Raw genomic sequence first — 23,674 nt, 5'->3', positions numbered from 1 at the left:
GTACATTAAAACGATATCGGTGCATTCCAGATTTGAAAACAAAGCCATTTCAACACATTTCGTCTATAAATTAGAAATCTGTGCTAAACAAACTTTAAAGAGACAACGTTTAATAACACACTTGACATAAAAATGATTGTCAGTGTCAAAACAGTTGCTAGGGTACCTTCTTCATTGTTGTAGTGTTGTTATTATTTAAGGTGAACATAGACGGCTCGTAAATATATGGGTGGGAAAATTCGAAATTCGACTTGAGTTTTCGAAAAAATGCTAGATAAAAAAGTTGTTCCGTTTCACGAGTTCTGTTACTGAATAAAATTAATGTACTTATTCCTGAGACACCCTGTATGTGTGGACCACCAAGCGATCGGAGGCATCAGATCACCCATTTGTTTTATCTGGATGATCTAAAATTGTGGGCTTCCGGAGAGAAAGATCTCAAACAATCTCTCAATGTAGTCCAAGAGTATACGCGGGACGTTGGCATTGAGCTGGGAACTGAAAAGTGAGCAGTATTCCATTTGAAAAGAAAACGATCGCGGGAGTTCCCTGAAGACGTGCAACTCGCTGATAGAAGCATCTTCAGACATCTGGATGCCGAAGAGAATTTCAAATATCTTGGGATAGAGCAACAGCGTGTACATGACGCTCCCAAGGTAAAAGAAGCTCTTCGCGGCAAGTATAGGAACCTGCTTCGAAAGATTTGGTCTTCCGAACTCACGGGACAAACAAGGTGGCAGCCATCAATATGCTTGCGGTTCCAGTCCTGCTCTACTCCTTTGGAGTAATGAAGTGGACAGTTGATGAGTTGCGGAAGGTCGACAGGGATACCCGGAAGATGATGCACATGCAACGGAGTTTGCATCCTAGGTCGTCAGTTCCCCGTTTGTATTTCTCACGACATCAAGGAGGCAGGGGACTCGTTAATTTGGAGTGCATGCATCGCAGAGTGGTCCTGGGATTAGCATTGAAGATCCTTAAGAGCTCAGATCCCCTTCTGTGAATGGTAAAAAGCCACGAGAACCCGGGGGCTGGCACGTTTATTTTTAAGGTGGCAACCAAGGCTGCTGAAGAACTTAGTAACAGCTTCGAAGTAGGATGCCGGGCCGGCGACGAGGAGACAACTTTGAGTTGGCAACCGACTTGCAGCCCGACCACCTAAGAGCCCAAAGACTGCTGAACAGAATGTGTTGTTCAGACAGCATGTTGATAGATCTATGCAAGGTATGTTCTACCAGAACATCGAGACACGGGGTTTGTGAACAAGGCTGACTTTCAAATATCTAAGGTCAGCCGGGCTTATGTCTGAGACTGAGGGATTCATCGCGGCCTGTCAAGATAACGTGATAAACACCTTGATATACCGCCGCAACGTGATGGGTGTACAGGTCCCTGATGTTAGCTGCAGGGTTTGTCGAAGGGCACGAGACTCTTATCCACTTGCTGTCGGCATTGCCGACAAAAGTAGTCTCGGCATACACAATTCGTCGTTTTGATCATTAATCATTATATATACTTTCAAGGAACTTTCGAATCTGGTCACAGGTAGTGGTTTTGCGGGTTCTACCTACATATACCCACGCCCGAGAAACCACCGCAGTAAAATGTATCCGATTCGTTACAGCCTCTTATCGTCGTATGTTTGTTTTGGTATTGGCTAGTTATCTGAGGCTTCTTTTTTTTTGGGCGAGTCTTCTTTTTGTCACTCACCTTGTTACGACTCTTTTTTTTAAATCGCCACGGTCGTTGGTTGCCGGCTCACTCAGAAGAAAGAAGGGTAGAAGGAGCTCTACGTTGTCGAATGATATTGTGAAGGGCGCCACCAGTTTTGTTTAGATAAACAATATCAGTTGGACAGGGATTAACACTATTGGAAAAAATATCCCTGTCCGTAGTCAAAGTTTAATTGAATATCAAAATCAACAATCGATCAATTGATTAGTTATAGCTATAACCTTACATTACTAGTTCACGAATTATTTCTATTACTACTATGAACTTCCGATTATCGAGTATCTTGTTGTGAAGGAGGTGGAAGGAAAAGCTTATCTGTCGTAGGGGCGGAGGTGGGTAAGTGAAGGTCAGCGATGTCTTCCTGGTCAAATGGGTTGTCGGATCTGCGCCGGCCGTCTAACACAGTTGTTGGTGATGTAATGCGGTCAGTCGAAACAACTAGACCAACTGAATATTTATATTTTGTGTTAAATGATTATGAAAATGTTGATTTTGTTACCACCCGACTGTGGAAAATCCCTAATCGAAAATATATTTTTTAAATATTCTTTTAAAATTTATTTACAATGCAAAGTAGAAAAAATAGTATATTACACTCTTTTCATAAAACGACTTGTGGCACTCATTCTATTTGACCACTCCTCGCTGCGCTCCTCGTGGTCAAAACTTTTCTGTGCCACAATAATCGCCTATGAAATATGTACATGTAATAATGTACTTTTTTTTAATTTAAATTAAGGCAAATGTGCTCACATGTTGGGCGTTATTTTGCACAATCTATTCTCACTTCACAAAGTCATTTAAAAGGAGAATACAATTGCAAATAAGTACGTAAATTGTCAAACTGAATAAAAACACATTGCGTTAATAATGATTTATTAAAAAATAACGTTTTAAAATATACAATTTTTCTATTGTTCAGAAAGAGCCTTAGCGTACTTTTCTTTAAAATCTGACTGTAAAAGAGGTGACAGAGTATTTTCAGCTTCTGTATAAATACGTTGTATCTTCTCGTTAACATTATCAGATTTGTTAAAATGTAAATAAAACAAAATATGATTTATCCATACATCTACATCTTCTTCTCCAAACTGCTTACATGCTAGTTCATGAACTCGGGCCCATCCCTCATAATCATGTTCAATTTCTGTAGATTCTAATTTAGACATACTGAAATGCAGTTCTTTGCAATAAGGTTTTTCGTTCGCCAACTTATAATACATTTTTCGTGCAACATGAATACCTTTAGCTAGTGCTAACCATTCAATATATCTTGGTTTCAATACCTCAGAAATTTCTTGTGGATATGTAATACCTTTAGTATATATATCATCAATCATATCATCTCTAGATAATAAAGTATAATAACGAATATACATAAACCATAATGGTAAAGAGCGTTCTTTTAACATTTCTAATCCTCGATTAAAAACTTCATCTACCTTGATATTTTTATCAGTCATTGTTGCATAACGCAGACGTAATTTCCATAAGTCAACAGAATGTGGTAATGCCGAGGTACCTAGAAAAAACAATGAAATGATTTACAATAAAACCAATATAATTTACTACCTTTTTCTAGGATATGCAAGGCTTCTTCATCTGTCACTAATTCTAACCATTTTATGTAATATCTTTCTGTCAAATACTTTTCATTAGAAGCTTGTTCTAAAGCTGACTTAAGTAAAACAGTTGTGTCATTTTTTAATAACCCATAACTGTCACGATCAACTTGTGCTTCAACTAAGCAATCTAAGTATAATGACCAAAGGCTTGCTTTTTCCAGCGACGATACTCTACTCAGACCTTCTTTATATTTTTCAAAACACAAAGTGAGACAATCTTTTCCCGAACGTTGTTCTTCATTAGATATACCATAATGAAGACCTGTAAAGTAATAGTTATTTATTTTATAAGTGAAAGAAATACTATACAGCGTGTTATTGAAAGGTACGTACAAAATAAAATCAGCAATTGGTGTCGAAGTATGGGTGCTAAGAGTAAAAAAAAGTTCAGGTAAAAGTGTTCTCCTTTTAGAAATAAAAATTATTAAAATTTATGTCCAAATTCGTTGTACGCCTCTGATAAAAAGATCATTTCGTTTCTATAGCAACATTTAGTCTTGACAAAAGTTTTATTGTTACAGTTGCTAGGATTTATTAAAATAAATTAATTTTACCTATTTATCCTTCACTAGCGTCTAAAAAGGTTGGATAAGGGTTAATTTTCCCCTTATAATTTTGATAACACAAAATAAGATTTTCAGACTTCTTGGACTTGGCGAATAACTATCAATTTTGTTGTACATACCTTTCAATAACACCCTGTATAATAACTAGAGCTGGGTGGTCGAAATTTATTTATCCTCTCTACTCGTCCGATCAGGCGACCAGTGCAGGCCTCTGCAACCTTGCCTTGCCCGCTTCTCGCTTTCCAATTGTACATTATTTTTGATAATTTACACAAATAGTTTTATTTTCAACGAGACTTGACAGTTGAAAATTATTAAAATTATTGTTATTGTTATTTCATGGATATGGATTTTAAAATCATCAACTGACATTTAGTTAACATTATTTTTCTCATAATTTTCTCCGCGATGTGTAATATCGGCTGCGAGCCACTGGTCTGCTGGGTAGGAGTCAATTCGAAGCGCTTAAATTTCAACCATCTAGCCCTAATAATAAATCACTGTTAGTGCGTATAATACTGATATCACGACCTTAGAGATGTAATAGCATTTCGTGAACATTAAAGACTGATTGACGTACTATAGACACAGAGACACGCACTGTAAAAACATGAACAATAAAAATAACTATTATGTTCGACAAATCAAAATAAATAAAATTGTTACTAATCAATCTAACTATGACGTAAGTCGGAAATCTGGCTTTTTAGTTGAAAACAGAGTGGTAATAACCAAGGTTAGTTAAAATCTAAATGACAGGACTAGACAACACAGTAAATGCTATGACAAGTGCCATGCTGACGTGCGTTTCCAAGGCAATACGTCTAAAGCTCATACGAAGTTTCTTCAAATATTGGATCTTCTAGAGGTTTTAATAATTTATAATAGTTATTTACAAGTGAGAAACAAATAAAATATTGAACAATACACGCAAGGTAACGGGTTTTTACTGGCTCTAGAAGGTGACTGGCTCGCCTGCGGCTCGCCAGTTATATCCTTCTGTCCGCCAGTAAAAACCCTTTTACCATGCTAGTAATGTTAAATACTATAACAACGGCAAGCATCAGTGCTTCAATTTCGAAAATTATTCCGTTAAATACGGTGAAAACTGAAACTTCGATATGGCAGCAGTTCACCGAATTCTGCACGCAGCGGCGAACAACTTCAGAGGAAATAGCAAATATATTACAGGATTGGGCATTCAACATGCGAAAAAAGAATGGGGAAAATTATAAAGAAACGAGCCTAAAATAAATATGGAACACAACAGCTTTGATGGTCCAGGAAAAATATTTTAATGAATATAACATTAAAATAAATCAGTTTTCTGATATTTCTTTTAAACAACCAACAAATGCTTGTGATGCAAAACGAAAAATGCTTCAAGAAAATTGTGAAACTAGAAAAGTTAGTGTGAAAGCCCTCACACTGGAAGAAGTGCACGCAATGGCAAATAGTTGGAATGAGGCTAATCCGGAAGGTTTAAAGAAGAAGTTTTTCCATATCTGTGCATTTGGCGAGAGAATGAAGCTGTGAATTACAAAGTACAGTTTTTTCAGCATGAATGGACAACGGTGGTCAATTTACTAGACGTGTTGAGTACAATCCAGTTTTTTCGAAAACTACCCAAGGTGGGTCAAAAGTTCTAGCTTCCAGCAAATGGCTCATTAGGAACAACGAAAATGAAAATCTCTGTCCTGTTAGATTATTCTTGACAGTAAATCCTGCCTGGGAAAAAGGCTGTTGGTATAAAAACTCGCCTACAGGTATAAACACCCTACCAAAATGGACAAAACAATCAGCACAGAAGATTGGGTTAGATATCAAAAAATGGAAAATGAATAACTAATCGTTCTCACAGATCTTCTGCAATATCTGCATTAGCTAAAAGTGGAGTTGGGGAGCAACAATTAATCAAATTAACAGAGCACTCAAGTGCTCAGGCTTTAAAGCCCTGCCTTCAGCTACACAAAGATCATCATGGGAATCTAATTAAAAATTTGCGAGGAAACAAAAATGAATCAGTGATACAAACGAATACTTTCAAGAAAGACAAATCTCGAGAACCACAAACTCAAGAAAACGGAAAAAGTGTTTCTTATTACAAAAAAACAAATCTCGAGAACCACAAACTCAAGAAAACAGAAAAAATGTTTCTTATTACAAGTGTACATTCCATATTCATAGCAATGTAAAATAAAATTTTATAAAATGTAATAGAATCAGTTATATTTCCTTTCATGAAATAGTCATGCCGAATACCATGCGTGATACAATTTTTCCTGGCAAATTTAATGATTCTTTTATTCGAGTTTGTTGCTTTAAGCAATTTAGCTCGTGACATTGACATTATTTTGTCTGTCGATGTCACTCGCAAAATTGCCAAGCAACAAACTCTCATAACAATCAACACTCATTAAATTTTGCTGGAAAAATTGCATCACTTTTTTTCATATTATAGTACAGAGCACGGTTGTAGAATGGATAGGTTGATACACTAGCATACATTTGCATATCCCTGGTCAGCGACGCCAATTGCCGATCGCGTCGCCTGGTTTTTGACGTTTTAGGGACACAGAACTCTATAGGCATCTGTCTATAACCGATGTAATTAATAAAAGAAATCGTACTTATCGACTCCGATCAAATGTCATTTACAAATTTTGTATTGTTCATAAACAACGCGCGGAATTGTTTTTCATACGCTCGATCCAGTGCTGTCGCGGCAATAGTTTGATTACAAATATATTTTTCTTTTGGACTATATCAACATAATATAACATTTCAAGATCACAAATCTGTGGTCAGGTGTTTGAAAAATTAAAAAGGGCATCGAGTATTTTTATTTGAAGTAATATAGTAATATAGAAGTAGTTTTTTAACAAGCTGTAAACACTCCTAGCGACGCACTGGCTACGACCTTGTGGACCAGATCAAAGCGTCCCCGCTACTCGCCGTAAAACACACCTTGCTTCAACTGGGGAATTGCATCCGTAAGATATTTTTCCGCCTAGTGTTCATAAAGCAATGTAAACGAAAATAACTAGAACGATTTCCGCTCGACAAGGTAGAGGCGCTAGCTGTATGTGTCCTTTCCATGGATATAGGGATCGAAAAGAAGCGTCGCCATCCCAAGCCATTAGTGTACAAACCTATCTATTCTACAACCGTGGTAAAGAGTCATCAAAATTGATTGAGAGAGTTGGTAAACCTGAACTTGAATAATTTGGTTTATTAACCTTCAAACTACCGGGTGGGAAAAATTACACATCGTTTCGGGTGGGGTCCGTTTGGACCCCATGGCCTTATTTAGCCAAAATTAAAGAATTAATCAAAAATTTGTGGCGAATCCAAATTATTTATTAATTTTAAACACAACCAAGTTAAAAAAATTACATAACAATAATAAATAAGCATTTTTCGTTACAGTTTTTTGTTCCAGCATTCCTGACATTCAACAGTACGAATAGAATGATCTCGGCAAACAAATCTTTTGTAGGAAATGCAAAAATTTCTTGATTTCTGTCCCTGCTGCTTATATAGACGAAACAGCGTCCGCGGGATTGTACTGATATCGATTTTGATAACGTGCCATTGATAAAACAAAATTTAATTTTTTACAGTGATTACATTGTCACACTGACACCGATACTGACACCTGCAAATCTGTATCAAAACTGCAACGCCGCCTATAAACTAGTAAAGAATAAAACAATGGTTTTTGTAAGACTAAATTCTCAGAATAAGACCTGCAGGTGCAATAAAATTTCCAAAATGTAGACAAAAAAATGGCAACATAAAGAACCAGGTGGGGTCCATGCGGACCCCAAGAGATTATTTTTTTTTTTTGTAACAAACTGTTACACCTATTCAATTGATATTTTTTGAATGCATAGCAAAAGGCCTTAATCGAAGCTACTAAAAATACCACTATCGTTAAACCAGAAATAACGGGAAAAAATATGAAAATGTATCAATGGGGTCCATTTGGACCCCACCCGGTAGTTTGAAGGTTAAGTTGTATAAAAATATTAGCTGTCAGATTTGAAGTTTCAAGTTTCAAATTTCAAAACTCAGTGGCGTCTTTTTTCAACTTTTTTTTTGGTAAAAACATTAGTTGTCAGATTTGAAGTTTCTAATTTTTGTCACGCCACTGAATTCATTGCCATATAACCTTAAACAAATTTGTCATAAGGTTGACAAACTTCACGACAGAAACAGGGGGTACCAACTCTCTCAATCGATTTTGGTGACCCTATATATGAAAAATTGTGCTATTATTTATTGGGATGTCCATTAGTTGAAACTGACGTTCAAGTCAATAATATGCAGGTGTAAAATTTCATGTTAAGTTAATTTATTAATTGCTTCATTACTACATAAATTTTGAACGCCGTTGCTGCATCTATAGATCAGCCTTAATATATACTCGTAAAGAAATTACCGAATAACACTAAAAATTGAGTGTATTTGTTGTTACTATTTGTATGGTCGTGGATAGTGAATTTCGTCCACCCATTTTCTTTGACAGAAAAAAACTCTAAATTAGCCCTTAGATCTTTCTAACCTTTTTTTGTCATTTTGACATAAAGGGGCAAACATTTTTTTATACGATAACTAACACTAGTCCGCGGTAGGCCGAAAAGTGTAGCGACATCCCGTCTTGGAAAAGGGATATTAGTTTACCTTCATTAAAATAACAAATCGATGGCAGGTTCGAAGCTAAATTAAATTTGACAATACTAACGTCAGTCATCATGACAATAAAGCACCGACTACAGTGAATTTTTGTGAATTCGCGTGAATTGTGTGGACGAAATTCACTGTCCGCGACTGTAATAATTTATTATTTAAACGAAATATGTTTAATAAAAAATCTTTAAATTTTGAATGGCATTATCAGTGACTTGTGAGCAATTTACTTCACTTGTTACTAATGTTGAATGTCTGTCTCATAAATCAACTGCAACTGCAAAAACTACCTCAGAACCTACTACTATAAGGTAATAGTTATTTGTTTCACTCGTGTGGAAAATGAAATTTTGGAAATGCGAACAAAATGTTAGAAGCCGAGCCCGAATGGCGAGGCTTGTAATTTCCGAGTATTCCCAAAATATTCTCAAGATTCGATAAAAAATAATTTGTAAAACACAAAATTTTGTGGGCCGACACTTTAATTTAATAAAGTTAAATATTAAATATTCCCAGATCGCTAGAAATGACTAACAGTAATTTTCTTGTCATTCAGATGCATTCTTGTAATTATTAAAACTTAAAGGATGGCGGCCTTAGAAGAGGTGGCGCGAAATTTTTAAAATGCCAAAAATATTTGTCACATTATTTAAGGTTTACGAGATATGAACCGATTCGGCTTCCACCATACCATTGCTGGTATGGGCGCATTGCAACGGGTCTTATATTAAGCACATAACATCAAAAGATAGTTTGCAATTAATGATTGAAAACTATACTACAGTGCGCTTCAAGGATTTGAAAAAAAATATATTTTGCACAGAATTCGAGTTTGTAGACGAATTAGATTAATTTATTTAGTAACATCACTGACATTTTATGGAAAATTAATCATATACTGACACTTCTAAGCCGATTTTAAATTGGAAAAATGGTGCCCACAATTACATAGCTCAAAAAATAAAAATACTAGATTGTTATTTCTAGCGACCTGAAATGGAAACGGTCGCAAAATTTATGTGAACAAAAACATGTTATTGCAGCAAAAATTACTTTTTGGAGAAAATTCCTCCACTTTTAAAATTCTCCACTTTAACATTCGTGTACCTCGACGAAACTTGGATTTACCAAAATGGTTCAGTATCACTTCGTCGTTGGGTGCTCAAGGATACGGTGGAGAATTTATGACATGAAGCTTTCTCTAAATGTACTCCAAATATGTGGCAAATTTTTTTTTTTTTTTGAGATTGTGAAAAACTTATTTTGGTAGAATGGATCCGTCAGTAATAAAAAAATCTAGTTTAGTAACCTTTCTGCCGGCATAGTAATTCAAAAGCGGTGTTTGCCGTCCGCCTGTCAGTTATGCAAAATGGACAACATCGGACCGCGGCACACAAAATATTTATCATCATACAATTACTACATATCTAAAACTTACCCCTCTTTTCCCTTTGTGCTAACGTTTGCCATACAATTTCCTTTTCTGAATGATTTTGTAAAAGTTTTTTAATCATTAAATTTTGAACAGGAGTTGTAAAATTGTATGATTCTAATAAATTTAAAATTTCAATTAGATAACAACAGTCATTGATACAATCACATATGAAATTAACATACGTCTCTATCTTTTTGCATACTTTGTTGGGCAAATCATCCCCATCTGTTCTAGTATTGTGATTTTTCATAACTGACAATTCCAATTTTATAGCTTCAGTATACAAAAGTTGACTGTTTTTATGTAGAGTTAAACCTTTATTAAGAACTGTTAGAGCAGTGTTGAGATCATTGCGATCGTGAGCATACCAGGCAGCTGCAACCTGCCAAACATCTGGATTTTGGGCACAATTCTGTAAATAAATTTATTACACATCTTACATTACATTTCTGTAAATAATATACCTTTATCATATTTTGGACAGCAACGGAGGCAGCATTGATATAATTTGACTGTTTGCAAAACTTAAAGTATGACAAACATAATGAAAAATCGCCTGCAAATCGTTGCAGTGCTATTTCATACAGATTTCTTATTCTTCTTAAAATTTTATATTCTATTGCGCTTTTTCTTTCAGCGATTTTATTTTTATCACGTCGGTTATGTATCTGTTTCAACAAAACTTTTTCATACATAATGTACTCTTTAAAATCCTTCAGGTTTTTTGAAACTCCATTAATTTTATACTCAAATTCTTTCCGTGTTTTTAATATGAATCTAAAAAATAAAAGATATAATTATGACAAATTAGCAGGGTGGTAACAGTAGAATAAATCAATAATAAAACATAAAAATCTACATAACAATCAGAGTCCTTTAAAAATTGTTTACTCTGTTTTCTCCACCAAAGTCTCTGACTTTGGCTTCTTATTTTCTCTTTGTGATTAGAAAAACACCATTTGTCATATAAATGTTGGACACTTAATTTAAAACAAACGCAAAAATGTTATCTATATTATAATATTTTATAATTCCCAGGAATAATTAACCCACAACTAACCGCAATTCTTTTAATGTATATAACTCTGTTCTCCTCATTTCTTCCATTTCTTCAGCCATGGACTCCATATGACGTTGCACAAGTTCTGCCATTTTGCGTTAATGTTTTTAGCAAATATACAAACAAATTTTTAAATATTTTAAAAGTATTTTTGTATCACATATAACAAGCGTGTATACAACTCACAAACACGCTGCAATTAAAACGAACTGACATAACCACAATGTTCCTCCATGTGTATTGCTAACTGTCACTGTCACATAATGTCAAAAATGGCAAACCGGCGAACCAAAAAAAAAAAGAAAACTGTTGAAAGGTAAATTCACTAAATTTAACATGATACTACCACATACTACTCGAGTCATCTAAGCAATCATCTAGTGATCTAACATAGGTACCTTTTAAAAATTTATTTCGAATGATATTTATTTGACAAAATTGTATGTGCTTAGCATGGTCCCGTGAGTCTTTTAATTTCAGGTGTTTTCAGTATAATTTATTGATTCTTGGTAAAAATTTTAGAACAGGAACAGTACTGTGTAGAGTGTAGATTTCATTTTTGTACAGTTCGTTTTTGTTATGCTTTCCATTAATTTGTAAAGATGATAACCAAGATACCTTTGCTAAAAGTAAGTACACTTGACTACTGTCTTGTGCTTTACTACCACCCCCAACACGAACCGTGTTGCGTTATGTAATTCTCTTAAATCGTTCTTTATGTTGTTTTTCAGTGAAATTTTATATTTAAATGTGAAAAGACTGACATATGATGAACATAAAACGTAGCATAAGATTTCAACAAATCCTAAATAAGTGGCCTGGAAAAAAGTATATTGGAGAATACCGCTTCCTTCCACTGTTTTTCATTTTAGGGGCTGTATTAGAATATTCTATGATTAACTGGCAAGTTGGTGAAACGAATTTTTGTAAGTATGTGTATTTGATCCACTTTGGTGGCATAAAATGACCATGAATATGAAGCACGAAAACATCAGTTCTAACACTGGAAAATATGTTGTGTAACTACTAGAATTTAAATAGGTATATGTGTGTTATAGTGCAAATTTCTTTCACGTTACAAATAAAAACAGGAAACATCAGGACAAAAAGTGTAATATGGCAAAGATACCAAGGGGTCAAGTTGTGCGATGAATAGGTATTAGGTGCACGGATTGATACTTTCATGTTACAAAATCTTTTTTAATTTCATTTGTAAAGTTATGATAATAATTTGTATCACATGACAAATGCATATATTGTACGAAATTTGAATCAGTTTTTTTCAATGTAGTTGAGCATAGCTCAAAACATTGAGGCTTAATTGTACATTTTTTTAAGAAATCATAATAAATATTTTAGTTAACTATGAAAATTAAACTAACTACTGATAATTTTTAATTTTTATCAATATTTTCAGAAGTGTTTTTCCACCAGTAGCATACACTCCAGGTGTACAGGCGTTTCCAAAAAATTTTGGGCAAGATAAGCAAATCAGGTTCTCATAGATCAATGAAAAGCAATGGGAATATGACTTTTCATGTCAATGTCATTTGCCCAAAATTTTTTGAAAACGACGGTACCATAATTGTTATTACGTTTTCATATCTTTTCTGTAATTATGACTACTTAGGTTATTTGTGATTTGTTACACCATAAAACGAGTATTATTTATCACTTTCTTACTGTCTATAATTTTCTAGGTGTATCATTTTTACAACATTCATTGACTCAAAAAACAATTTACTACAATTGTATACTTTGCAAAAGAAACGAATACGAAAGACACAAATATGTTCAACATAACAGGGTCATAATGTCCCAATATCTTGTATTTACAATGAAATTTAAAAAATCTTTAGTAATCTATTTATGTGCGTGTAGCAATTCCCTAATTTAAATCGGTAATAGAACTGATGTTCGAGTCATATTCACATAGTACACAAGTGTGATCTATGGGCATATCATAAATTGTAGCAATGTGTTTTGTCACATTGTGACATCAATATTTGATGTATATGTAACTATTTGATAATTTAATTTTAGATAGAGTATATAAAATAAGACAAGCCAAAAACATCGTAGAAGAAACACTTGCATAATAAGATGCCCGCAGGAGTGTCGTGGTTTCGCTACTTAAGTTTTTTTACCGCTGCGACTTTGACCATGTTGGCGGGAGCGCAAACCGTTCATATTTACTATAAACCTCTAAGTGATCTAGACAAATACATTGAGGAAGAAATGAAAAAACGACGTATATAGTTTTTTTTATTATTATTTACTGTAATGTAGAAAAAATACAAATATTTAAAGTAATTCATCAAGTTGTTCTTTATATTCCTTGTATAAGCGTTGCCATGGCAGTTTTGTTTTTACGATTTCTAAAATTTCCTGAAGAAAAGCATGCCTAGATGTACCCTAAAATTTGATTAATTATAACTTATTAAATCATCAGCGTATTTATATTGCAGAATGCAAAATTTATTATACAAAAAAAATCGTGATTTTTCCAATATTTATGTCAAGTGAACTATGCAAAAATATGTATATTGCATGGAGATAGGATGACAGGAGGAAGCATACCTTATCTTCATTAACCAATGTTAAAGAAACGCCGGCAAAAAAGCCCCACGCAAGAGCCATTTATGACCCTTTCCGCACTAGATCGGAAACGGTCGGTTATCAATAGAGAATTAGTGACGGTGCACTCTGCTTATGAATGGGTTTCCATATAGCATATAGTAAAAGAATTTACCCCTTACCCATTCATGACCCTTATCACTGACTTTGATTAAATGCATATGTATTTAATCAATGCCAGTAACTTACTACAGGTTAATTTTTGAATCGTATGTCCAGCCTCTCGACAAGCGCTTTCAAGCACGTCACTGGCACTACTAGTTTCTCAGAGAAGCTGGAAAAGCAATTTATGACACCAGTCGAAAGCGCCGTATACCAGTCACTTTTTCAAACTATCTTCCCTCCTCTCATTCTACCTCCGTGGAATATAGGTTTCATTTTCTTCCAAAAAGTATATTTCAAAAACTAACCAAAATGTTGTCATCCACTTTGATTCTTTTAGCAGGCATCGATGAATATGTAGGACCCAACAATTCGTCTAGAATTAACCGCAGTCTGCATTCTGGACCTAATGCAACAAACATATTAGTGTCTCAAAAATATTCATATACACAAAAACAAACCTTTATCAAGTAAGTAATTAACGGTTGCAATCAACCAATGCCTATATTCATCAGGGGAGTGAATTGTAAAACTGGCCATAATTTGGCATTCAAGAAAACTTAAAGTAACACCTGAAGGCAATGCATCATGAGAATTATGAAATGGTATAGCTTTTTGCAAAGATGCTAATGGTAGGTGTGGTGACATCCGCTTTGTAAAACTTCCTCCAACCCGACTTATGGGATCAAGTGGATTTGATAATTGTACCCTAATTAATGAAAATAATTAGAATTAAAAAATCCAGAACTCTTGAAATACTTGCCATGTCTGTAGATCACTGACATACGAATACGCACGCCCATCAGTCAATGTAATTACAGGTAAGTTAGACGAACTTAAACCACAACTGTTGACTACACCTACAATTTTAATAAACTCGTAACCTTGTCAAACTTACACTATGAAATTTAAGTACCTTTACCACTCAGTAAACTTCTGATTGACACCCGACTTAAAATGCTTTTGCAATTTTCCCAATTCCACATATATAATAAACCTGTTTTTGTTAAAACTAAGCAATAACTGTTTTGTGAAAGACTAATGGATGATACAACATCTTCAATGATTATAGGTGGTAGTGGACGAGCGCCAGATTTAATATCATAGCAATTAATACTAAGATCTTCGCAGCACGCTACAATAAACTTTCTGTTGGCGGCTAAACACCTTACTGTTGAACCTAATAAAGCAAATTTGAAATGTCACAAAATACTACACTATGTTTCGAGTTGTCACCTAAGTATGTATCCCAGTTTGGTTCCTTATCATTCATATTTTTATAAACTTCAATACCTGCTAAAGAACCTTTGGACGTTTTATGGCAGTTATTAGTTACCTACAAAATATAAAGCGTCATTGCAGTGTACAAGTGCAAGCAACAACCACTGTAATGTCGTTGGATTTAGGTAATTTTTACAACTCACGCTAGGATTTAGCGTATAACAGAATGTTTTTAACACCCACCTGAATTTTTATATTTCCAGCCTGTTTTGTCACTGCGACGCCTGAAGGCAACTTTAAAGGATCCAATATATTAATAAACTGAACAATAGGTTGATCCCCTGGTACCTCACAACACGTCAGCTGATTAATCTGAGTTCCTGGGGGAGTACCCATTAATTTATTTGTTTCATTCACCACTGAACTATAAGATAATAATACATGAACTTTAATATTTAATATTGTAGTAAGAACATTACTAAGCTTTCACGGATGAACCACCAAATGTTGGTTGCTTCCTCTGATCTGTTACAGTTTCAACAACAATTTTACTCTTCGTTGGAGAAGAGCTACTAAAAGATGTACTTTCTTTGGGAGGAACTTCTAAATTGGTTCTAAAACTAAAAATTTTTAAGTCTAGGTTTCCTGTAAATGGCTCCACATATCCAATGATTCGTCGCACAAGCAATGATCATCAGATATCTTAATTTTTGTTGAAGAGTTAACATTTGGTGAGCATAAAAATCAAATGTTGTAACGTTGAAAAACCATGTAACCCAAAGCCTGTATGTGGAATATGATGTACAATTGCTTTCCTTGACAAATCGTTGGGAATAAGGAACAGTAAAATTTTCTAAATGGGACTTTACCCAAGTTCTAGGTTTTCACAAAAGATAAGGTATCATAAAAAAGGGTGAAATAATTTTACCTTGCAGTAATATTAATTGCTTCATTTGAATTACTCGTTGGAACTGATGTAAGTAACATTGGTGTAATACGTCTTTTACCAGACGGCAATCTTGTTTCAACCTGTTTATTAGCTGCAACCAAAATGCTGGTACTAACTTTTGGAGACTCAAATGACACATCTTTTGACGCTGGTTCTGGTAATTCACAACTAACACTGGCAGTGTTACTTGTTTCATTTATTTTATCAATGGCAGTTAATAATTCAGGATTTTCAACAATTTGTGTTCCACTAAAACTTAGATTCCAACTTTTTTGCAGAGATTTGTGATAAATTCGTTCATATAGGTCATTCTGAAATATACCAAATAAAATAAGACAAGAAATCTTCGCATTAAGACTTACTTTTTCTTTAATTGATAAAGGTATTCCAATTTCTTTTTGGTCAAAAATAACGCACGCTACACTGCCATCCCACGAACAAGCAAAGAGATACAAACCATTGCTACTCCAGGAAATATCCAACACACTATCGTCAAATAAATCTTTAATAACAACTAATGGTCTTTTTAAAGATGTTAACCAAACACTTATAGATCTATCTCGTGAACCTATGGCACAACAACAGTACTGTTGACTTTTCGGACTTCCGGGTGACATTTTTTTCAAAATATTCGAATTGAATCGCTAAAAATATTAACAGTTATATTTTTTCTACAATGTTCTATTATAAAGCATCTCGTCACCTCCAAATTGCATCTATGTTATTTTGTTTTCAGGATTATTAACGGGAAGCTCCACGCCTAAAAAATTCATAACACAACCAACAATACATTTGCATAACAGTCATTGATATTTATTTTTTAAAATAAAAACTGAAGGACTGTTTGGTTTGAAAATTTGGAAATAAACGTTAATTTTTGGGATAAAGGCAAAAACAAGCAAATGCAAAACAAGAGCTCATTAGGGTGTCTCTTATACGGATAATGTTCTCTCTATAAATCTTTTCGTCGTTTGAGTACATTTTGCAACAATTGTACCAATACCAATCAATAATATAATCAATAAGATCGATGAAATATATCAAAGGTGGTTTTGAAATTGTACCGAGAGAGAAATAAAAAACACGATTATGGATTTTTGAAGACTTGGCTTTGATCGACGCATTTTCAAGTCACATTTTTAAATTCGTTACAATCTGACAAGACGAAAATTCTACCAAAGAAAAATCTTCAAAAATCTATGGTTGCCTTTGATGGTGTTTTTTATGCTCATTTGGCACTTCTGGTTGCGTCTTGATTTTTTAGGTGTGGACCGTTTCCAAAATAATCTGTAAGTACGAATTACCATGATTTCAGACTTTAATCCAATAAAATGTACTTGTAATTTATATACAAACATTAAGTCAAGTTTATTTTAAAATATTTTCAAATAACACCAGCAAATGTGGTAAAATTTTATGTTATTGATAAAATAATAAAATTAAGCGATACTCCCATACCACTATTTTGCGTAAAAATATTATCTGTATCCCTATTAAAACAAAGGAAAGAAACATTTATTTTGAAATAACCTGTGCACGTGGTGATGGAAAAAAAAATCGTCATGCTTTTTCAGTGTCACTCTTTATTTAAACAGAAACTAATAAACAACTCAGGTCAATATTACAGCAGTGTTAATTCTTTTGTGACTCAAAAAAAACACCTCCCCAAACATTAGGTATATCTAAAAATTATTTGAAAATATTACACTTTTGATTATTTTTATTGAAAAACAAACGTCATCTTGGAGAGAAAAACGTGCAGTGTACATTTTTATGTATAGATGTTTGGCATGGGGATCCATCTTCATGGTCGTTAGTGACACGAAGTTTACTCTGTTTTTTGGCAATATGTAATATATCTACACAATGAGTTCTACTCACAAATAATCATAGGTTGTATAGAACTTCACAGACTTGACAAACCACAAACATAAGAAATTAATGATCATGACAAAATAACTGGTGAACGTTTTAAAAACAGTTTGGCTTCAAAATTTAAATGTTTGAACGAAGAATAATACCACATTTACATTTATTGAATTAAAATTCAGTCAAATCTACGAATGACTGTAAAATGCTACTTACGACGCATGTTACCGCTTTTCTGTGACCCACAAAATCTTTATCTTGCCTCCAACCTTCTCTTTCTATAATTTGTGCCGTTGGACCTCCTCCGTTCATGGCATGTGCAGATACAAGATATTGACCATCTGGTGACCAAGACAATCGTAATACATGTGTAGTTGCCGAGCAATCAACAAATGGATCTTTCACTAGCTCCTGCTGCATCCAGTCACAAGTTCGCCATATTCTCAATGATTTATCATCTGATTGACTCGCAATATATTTTCCCACAGGATCCCAAGTAACTCCCTAAAACACAAAAGAATATGTTAAGGCATAAAATAGTCAGGATATCATATTGATCTGCCAAAATTAATACTTCCTATAATTTCTTTTAAAAACAAAACGGGATACATAACAAAATCTACTTAAAATTTAATCAATTGTAATACCCACAGAACACTTTTTATAAAAATTATCCAAGTTTACTTACAATAATTTCAAACATATTTACTAACGTGTGGTATGCTGCAAAAACTTCCTGTCTATTTTAGTTTTGATACAAAAGTGTATCACAAATAATGCTAACTTATAGTCTCTGCTACCCCTTATTCATTATTTATCTTTTAAATATGTATATACATTAAACAGAAACCAGAGTCGCTATGTCGCTACATCGTATTTGTTTACAGAATAACAGCAGAGTTCATTCTACAATACCCTGATCATACTCCTGCTGAAATGAAGAATATATTTTAAATATTTCTATTTAACTAGATTTTGATAGCTCTGGTCAAGTTTTAATAATTCTTAATTTAAAACAATACTCTTCATTTCATAACATTTACCTACATCATCTTACCAACCATTTTATTATTTCAACTCTTTAAGAATATAATATGTATGTTCTTACTTTAACCATGCCTGTATGTCCTTTTAAGACTGCCACCTTTTCTGGGAACTTTTGAGCATTCCATATTATTACAGTATTGTCTACACTTCCAGATGCTAACCATCCATCATGCGGTGCCCAAGCCAGATCCAAAACATCCCCATTGTGAGAATTTAATGTGTAAACACATTTCCATGTCTCAACATTAACTTTACCACTTCCGAAAATTGAAGAACTTCCTTCACTTGTAAGTCTCCAAATCATGACAAGTTTATCATCACCACCTGATGCAAGCAGGTGCCCTTCATTACTCCATCTTACAACATTCACACAAGCTATAACAAATTGTTGGCTAAATAATTATTTCATAAAAATAACACAATGGAAGTACCTACCTAAATGGTTGTCCATTTGACATAACATCTTTGGGATTTTTGGATCATTTTCCTCATTTTCTGAAAGAACTGGTGCGATATTCCAAATTACTATTCTACCACCAGATCCTCCCTGGCCGCCTGTGGCAAAGCGACCCCCTTTTGGGTGAATATCCACGGAGAATATAGGCTTATTGACTATAAATAAAATATTGTTGTTAACAAGAGGGCAATTACCAGTTGTACAGGCCTCTATCTACCTTCATGTGTTACCCACGACGGTTTAAAGAAAATCATTTTTTTTTATTCTTTTCGGTACCAACAAAACCATAACAAAAAACCAAAATAGGTTAGGATTGTTTTGTTACATTACAATCGCATTCACAACCTACAACACATTGCATTTCCAAGTCAACGTAAATAACCGTTTTGTAAAAAGAATGTCAACCACAAAAATCAATATTCCATGAAGCTTCCAGCTTCTGCTCCACAGTCCCCAATTTCTACTTAAATCCCCTGAATACTTTTTATTTAACCGCACAACACTATAATGCCACAACAAAATCGGGACCTGCCAAACAAATCGTTGTTGAAAGGACTATTGTTCTTCGCACATCATTTTATTTACAACGATTATCTTACTGTGAAAATACACTCAAAAATTTGGGCAGTAAATGTTAATGTTACTTCCTTCCATCATTGGTATTTTGCATTTTGCACATTTTCCACCTTTGTTGACATGACATCATGGTTGACATTGACAATTGACATGAAGCTTGCGATTGTGACTGTAAAGCTGGATTTATAAACTCATCCGCAGCAGCAGCGGTTACAGTTAACGCAAGGTTGCAGTTGACGTTAATGTCACAGAACGTTGCTGCCTTGCTGGAAGTTGCTGGTGGCAGGTGAGTGGCAGCTTAGATCATATAATAAATAGATACCAATACTCAAACTGAAAGCTGTGACTAGACATGAAGCTATCTGTTGTCGTTTTCTACGTCAAGGGGAGTAGTATAATGCTATCCTTGTGTGATCACCACATCTTCATCTTTGTTATATGCATTTCATCTGTATATGCCTATTTCACTTCCATCCTTGTACCGCACCAGCGCAAGAAATCGCTTTTGACAGATGTTTCTTCTAACCTCTCTTTCGAGTTCTTGTACGAAAAACAATTTTAGAATTTAGAACAAAGATCCTATTTTAAGTGATGTAATCATAAAGGATCACAATTGCAGCCCAATAATTTACTGTTCCTTTCGTTATCTACTGTGAATTATTTATAAAATCAAGCTGTTAACATCTTTCGTACGAAGTTAGTTCAGACATACTTCCTAAAATTTAGGCGCGCAAAATTCAAATAGTGATCAGGCAAGGATAGCTTGATTGTAATCCCTCTATGCACAAGAGAGATGTGTGACAGGAGGATGTCGTCACAGGCTCTGCTAGGGAAAGAACACGGCATGGTGGTATCTATTTATTATATGATCTAAGAGTGGCAGCGGTGACCGTACCCACAGAATAAGAATCAATATAAACTTCTCTTATTATCGGCCTTATATCCTTCGAGAATGAATAATATTTACAATCAATATAAAAAAAAAAAAACAGTACAGAGTGTGTTATTAGTAGACAGCGGATTTCTGTCGGGCTACGTCACGATATAGGTGGGGACGCGCTGCATCGCCGGGACTCAGTAGCGGGTGATAGGTAATCCCTGAATTTAATTGTCACTTGATTCCATAAAGACAATTAACGATTTATTAATCAAACGGCTAAATAAATGAGAACTGGAATTAACAGCAGAGTGCAACGAAGCAGCGTTATTCTAATCTCAAATAAACGAAGTGCAGCCGGTAACTGCAATAAATTCCCATCCCGTACGAGCCGTACCGAGTTTGGCCTTGTCTAGCCCGACAGAAATCCGCTCTCTAGTTATTAGTCATCAGTGACTCATCACTCATCAGTTCATCACACTGAAAAGGTCAATGCATTTTTTAATTAAAATAAATATTAAAATAAAAGGATAAGATTAGATTTCAACAATGTATTTTGTTGGCAAAGTCCCTATATTTAATATAGGTACTTTGGTTTTGGGTTGGCGATTTTGGCGACTTTCGAGTCCCTTTGTTGGCGATTGCTATGACGACTGATCTGGGCACCCTGGTCATAAGGTTGACAAACTTCACGGCAAAAACAGGGAGTACCAACTCTCTCAATCAATTTTGATGACTGTACAAGTTTCAGTATAAAAATTGGTCTAAAGAGTTTAGACAGTACTTCCCTCGCTGTCGGAAACTTGACGACTGCATGCCTATTGTGTTTTGTTTTCTCATTACATTTTTGTAGCGGGAATTTAAAAAAAAATTGTGATGACGTCATCAACATTTTTGCAAGGACACGTATATCAGTTGGGATAGATGTAGTGTAATACTAAGAATAAAATGATTGTATTCCCAAATTTTCGGGAAAATGAATTGGGTCGTTTTGAATATGATTTCTTATAATCAATAAAATAACGAAACAATTTACTCACGTATACGGCGCCGGTGTGTAATATCTAGAGAGCGGATTTCTGTCGGGCTAGGCAAGGCCAAACTCAGTACGGCTCGTACGGGATGCGAATTCATTGCGGTTGCGGACTGCACTTCGTTTACTTAGCCGTTTGATTAATAAATCGTTAATTATATTTATGGAATTAGTACCGATTAAATTCAGTGATTATCTATCACCCGCTACTGAGTCCCGGCGATCCAGCGCGTCCCCACCTATAATCGTGACGTAGCCCGACAAAAATCCGCTGTCTAGTAATATGAAAGGCAACTGAAAATCGTTTATGTATAAACATTCTTAATCTAAGATGACAAGCGTAACAGCATACGTGAGAGTCAAACAGAGAAACTGTAAACAAAACTACCATCGGTTTTATTGCTTCGACTTCCGCTTATTATGTAAAACATTGGGTTTTATTTTAATTCTTGACGGTGAAATTCACAATTGGTTGATTATAAACATGTCTATTCCACATTCGCGGAACCAAGTGAGCGCATAAAACAAATGCAGGTCTGTAATGTTAAAGTCGATGTAAATAAGCGTGCTACCCTTATGTTTCAACCGAGTTTTTCCTTTAACAAATTTTGTGTCTACCAAATTGGGTTGGTTGGGGTGTAATACTAATAATAAGTGTTGCCTTTAATTTAATCAATAAAATAAATTGACTTCATTAATTTTTTTGAACCACCTCTTAAGAAAATCTAAAAAATATGAATGGAATGATAAATCACAAGTACAAACTCATCATATTTTTTGCATTTTAGATAGGATTTATTCAGCAAAATTTAAGGGTGACGTCATCAATTTTTTTAGGAGGGATGAACAAATACATTTTGAACAAAAGTTTACCATGCTTATAATAACTTTAAAATATTCCCAAGATTTCAAAGCATTCGGTTTTGTAATTCCTGATTAAATCGATAAAATAAATTCACGCCTTCATTAATTTTTTTGAGTCACCCTGCATATGCAAATCCAAAAATATGAATGGAATGATAAATCACAAGTACAGACTCATCATATTTTGTACATTTTAGATACGATTTATTCGGCAAAATTTTGGGCTGACGTCATCAGTTTTTTGTAGAAGATAACCAAATATATTTTGACTAAAAATTTATTATGCTCTTTATAACCTTAAAAGATCTGCAAGATTTCAAAGCATTCGGTTTTGTAGTTCCTGATTAAATCAATAAAATAAATTTACGCATTCATTAATTTTTTTGAATCACCCTGTATATGCAAATCGAAAAAATTTGAATGGAATGATAAATCACAAGTACAGACTCATCATATTTTGTACATTTTAGATATAAAACATTGTTGTAGATCTTTACAAGAGAGAGAAAAGTACTTCTACATAATAATATAAAGGCTTGCCACAAGTATGTTACTGTCCATTTTTTATTAAATTTTTTTTGTCAATAATATGAAGTCAGTCATAAATTATTTTTGATTTTTACTTCCCGAGCGTAAGCAAAGGAAGTATTGTAATCGAGTCCGTCGGCCGACTCTCTACTTTTACGTTTTCTCGATCTTTCATGACCCCTAGAAGACGAAGAAATAGGTCTCCCATTTCCGTCTGTCTGTCCGTCTGTCCGTCTGTCCGTCTGTCCGTCTGTCCGTCTGTCCGTCCGTCTGTCCGTCCGTCTGTCCGTCTGTCCGTCTGCCGTCCCGGATTTTTATTAGACAGATAATCTCCGAAAGTACTCGACCGATTGTTGTGAAATTTTGTACTTATATTAAGAATATCATGTAGATGGTAAAACG

The 23,674-nt window shown here is 34.4% G+C and overlaps 4 protein-coding genes across 6 annotated transcripts; 2 read left to right on the top strand and 2 right to left on the bottom strand.

Moving 5' to 3' along the window:
- Window positions 1-2,593: 2,593 nt before the first annotated feature.
- LOC135135506 (U3 small nucleolar RNA-associated protein 6 homolog) lies at window positions 2,594-11,385 on the bottom strand. Its single transcript, XM_064064573.1, has 5 exons — window positions 11,113-11,385; window positions 10,517-10,829; window positions 10,056-10,464; window positions 3,307-3,621; window positions 2,594-3,256 (listed from the first exon to the last, which is right to left on the bottom strand). The coding sequence occupies exons 1-5, from the start codon at window positions 11,202-11,204 to the stop codon at window positions 2,646-2,648; spliced, it is 1,740 nt and encodes a 579-aa protein (XP_063920643.1). The 5' UTR covers window positions 11,205-11,385; the 3' UTR covers window positions 2,594-2,645.
- A 37-nt stretch (window positions 11,386-11,422) lies between these two features.
- On the top strand, window positions 11,423-13,246 carry LOC135135507 (small integral membrane protein 4). 2 transcript variants are annotated; one of them, XM_064064574.1, is made up of 4 exons: window positions 11,423-11,573; window positions 11,635-11,741; window positions 11,844-12,038; window positions 13,156-13,246. In XM_064064574.1, the coding sequence occupies exons 3-4, from the start codon at window positions 11,879-11,881 to the stop codon at window positions 13,209-13,211; spliced, it is 216 nt and encodes a 71-aa protein (XP_063920644.1). In that variant the 5' UTR covers window positions 11,423-11,573; window positions 11,635-11,741; window positions 11,844-11,878; the 3' UTR covers window positions 13,212-13,246. The 2 variants fall into 2 exon arrangements, with proteins under 2 accessions (XP_063920644.1, XP_063920645.1); XM_064064575.1 differs by lacking the exon at window positions 11,635-11,741 and having other exon boundaries at window positions 11,433-11,506.
- On the top strand, window positions 13,216-13,425 carry LOC135135508 (ubiquinol-cytochrome-c reductase complex assembly factor 6). Its single transcript, XM_064064576.1, has one exon. It carries the CDS (start codon window positions 13,216-13,218, stop codon window positions 13,369-13,371), a length of 156 nt encoding a protein of 51 aa, XP_063920646.1. The 3' UTR covers window positions 13,372-13,425.
- LOC135135505 (protein HIRA homolog) lies at window positions 13,365-20,147 on the bottom strand. 2 transcript variants are annotated; one of them, XM_064064572.1, is made up of 14 exons: window positions 19,612-20,147; window positions 19,373-19,549; window positions 18,999-19,312; window positions 18,107-18,394; window positions 16,384-16,665; window positions 16,001-16,332; window positions 15,552-15,686; window positions 15,316-15,496; window positions 15,088-15,187; window positions 14,768-15,031; window positions 14,615-14,711; window positions 14,313-14,560; window positions 14,160-14,257; window positions 13,365-13,527 (listed from the first exon to the last, which is right to left on the bottom strand). In XM_064064572.1, the coding sequence occupies exons 1-14, from the start codon at window positions 19,646-19,648 to the stop codon at window positions 13,417-13,419; spliced, it is 2,664 nt and encodes an 887-aa protein (XP_063920642.1). In that variant the 5' UTR covers window positions 19,649-20,147; the 3' UTR covers window positions 13,365-13,416. The 2 variants fall into 2 exon arrangements, with proteins under 2 accessions (XP_063920642.1, XP_063920641.1); XM_064064571.1 differs by having other exon boundaries at window positions 15,552-15,692; window positions 19,612-20,144.
- Between the last annotated feature and the right edge of the window lie 3,527 nt (window positions 20,148-23,674).

This window comes from Zophobas morio, unplaced genomic scaffold, assembly GCF_036711695.1.
Source record: "Zophobas morio isolate AGI-343-1 ecotype UQ-CSIRO unplaced genomic scaffold, CSIRO_AGI_Zmor_V1 ptg000024l, whole genome shotgun sequence".
Taxonomy (NCBI): Eukaryota; Metazoa; Arthropoda; class Insecta; order Coleoptera; family Tenebrionidae; genus Zophobas; species Zophobas morio.
The sequence above is the reverse complement of the archived record's forward strand: the minus strand, read 5'-3'. Positions and strand labels throughout refer to the sequence as shown.

Excerpts from the sequence above, each read along its gene's own strand:
- LOC135135506 (XM_064064573.1), bottom strand. The coding sequence starts at position 11,204 with ATGGCAGAACTTGTGCAACGTCATATGGAGTCCATGGCTGAAGAAATG. Across the intron at positions 10,465-10,516 it reads CTGTCCAAAATATGATAAAG|AATTGTGCCCAAAATCCAGA; the intron begins GTATATTATTTA and ends ATTTATTTACAG. Across the intron at positions 3,622-10,055 it reads AGCACAAAGGGAAAAGAGGG|GTCTTCATTATGGTATATCT; the intron begins GTAAGTTTTAGA and ends ATTACTTTACAG.
- LOC135135507 (XM_064064574.1), top strand. The coding sequence starts at position 11,879 with ATGATGAACATAAAACGTAGCATAAGATTTCAACAAATCCTAAATAAG. Across the intron at positions 12,039-13,155 it reads AGTTGGTGAAACGAATTTTT|ATAGAGTATATAAAATAAGA; the intron begins GTAAGTATGTGT and ends ATTTAATTTTAG.
- LOC135135508 (XM_064064576.1), top strand. The coding sequence starts at position 13,216 with ATGCCCGCAGGAGTGTCGTGGTTTCGCTACTTAAGTTTTTTTACCGCT.
- LOC135135505 (XM_064064571.1), bottom strand. The coding sequence starts at position 19,648 with ATGATTTTCTTTAAACCGTCGTGGGTAACACATGAAG. Across the intron at positions 14,258-14,312 it reads TAATTACTTACTTGATAAAG|GTCCAGAATGCAGACTGCGG; the intron begins GTTTGTTTTTGT and ends TTGTTGCATTAG. Across the intron at positions 13,528-14,159 it reads AAGTGGATGACAACATTTTG|GGTACATCTAGGCATGCTTT; the intron begins GTTAGTTTTTGA and ends ATCAAATTTTAG.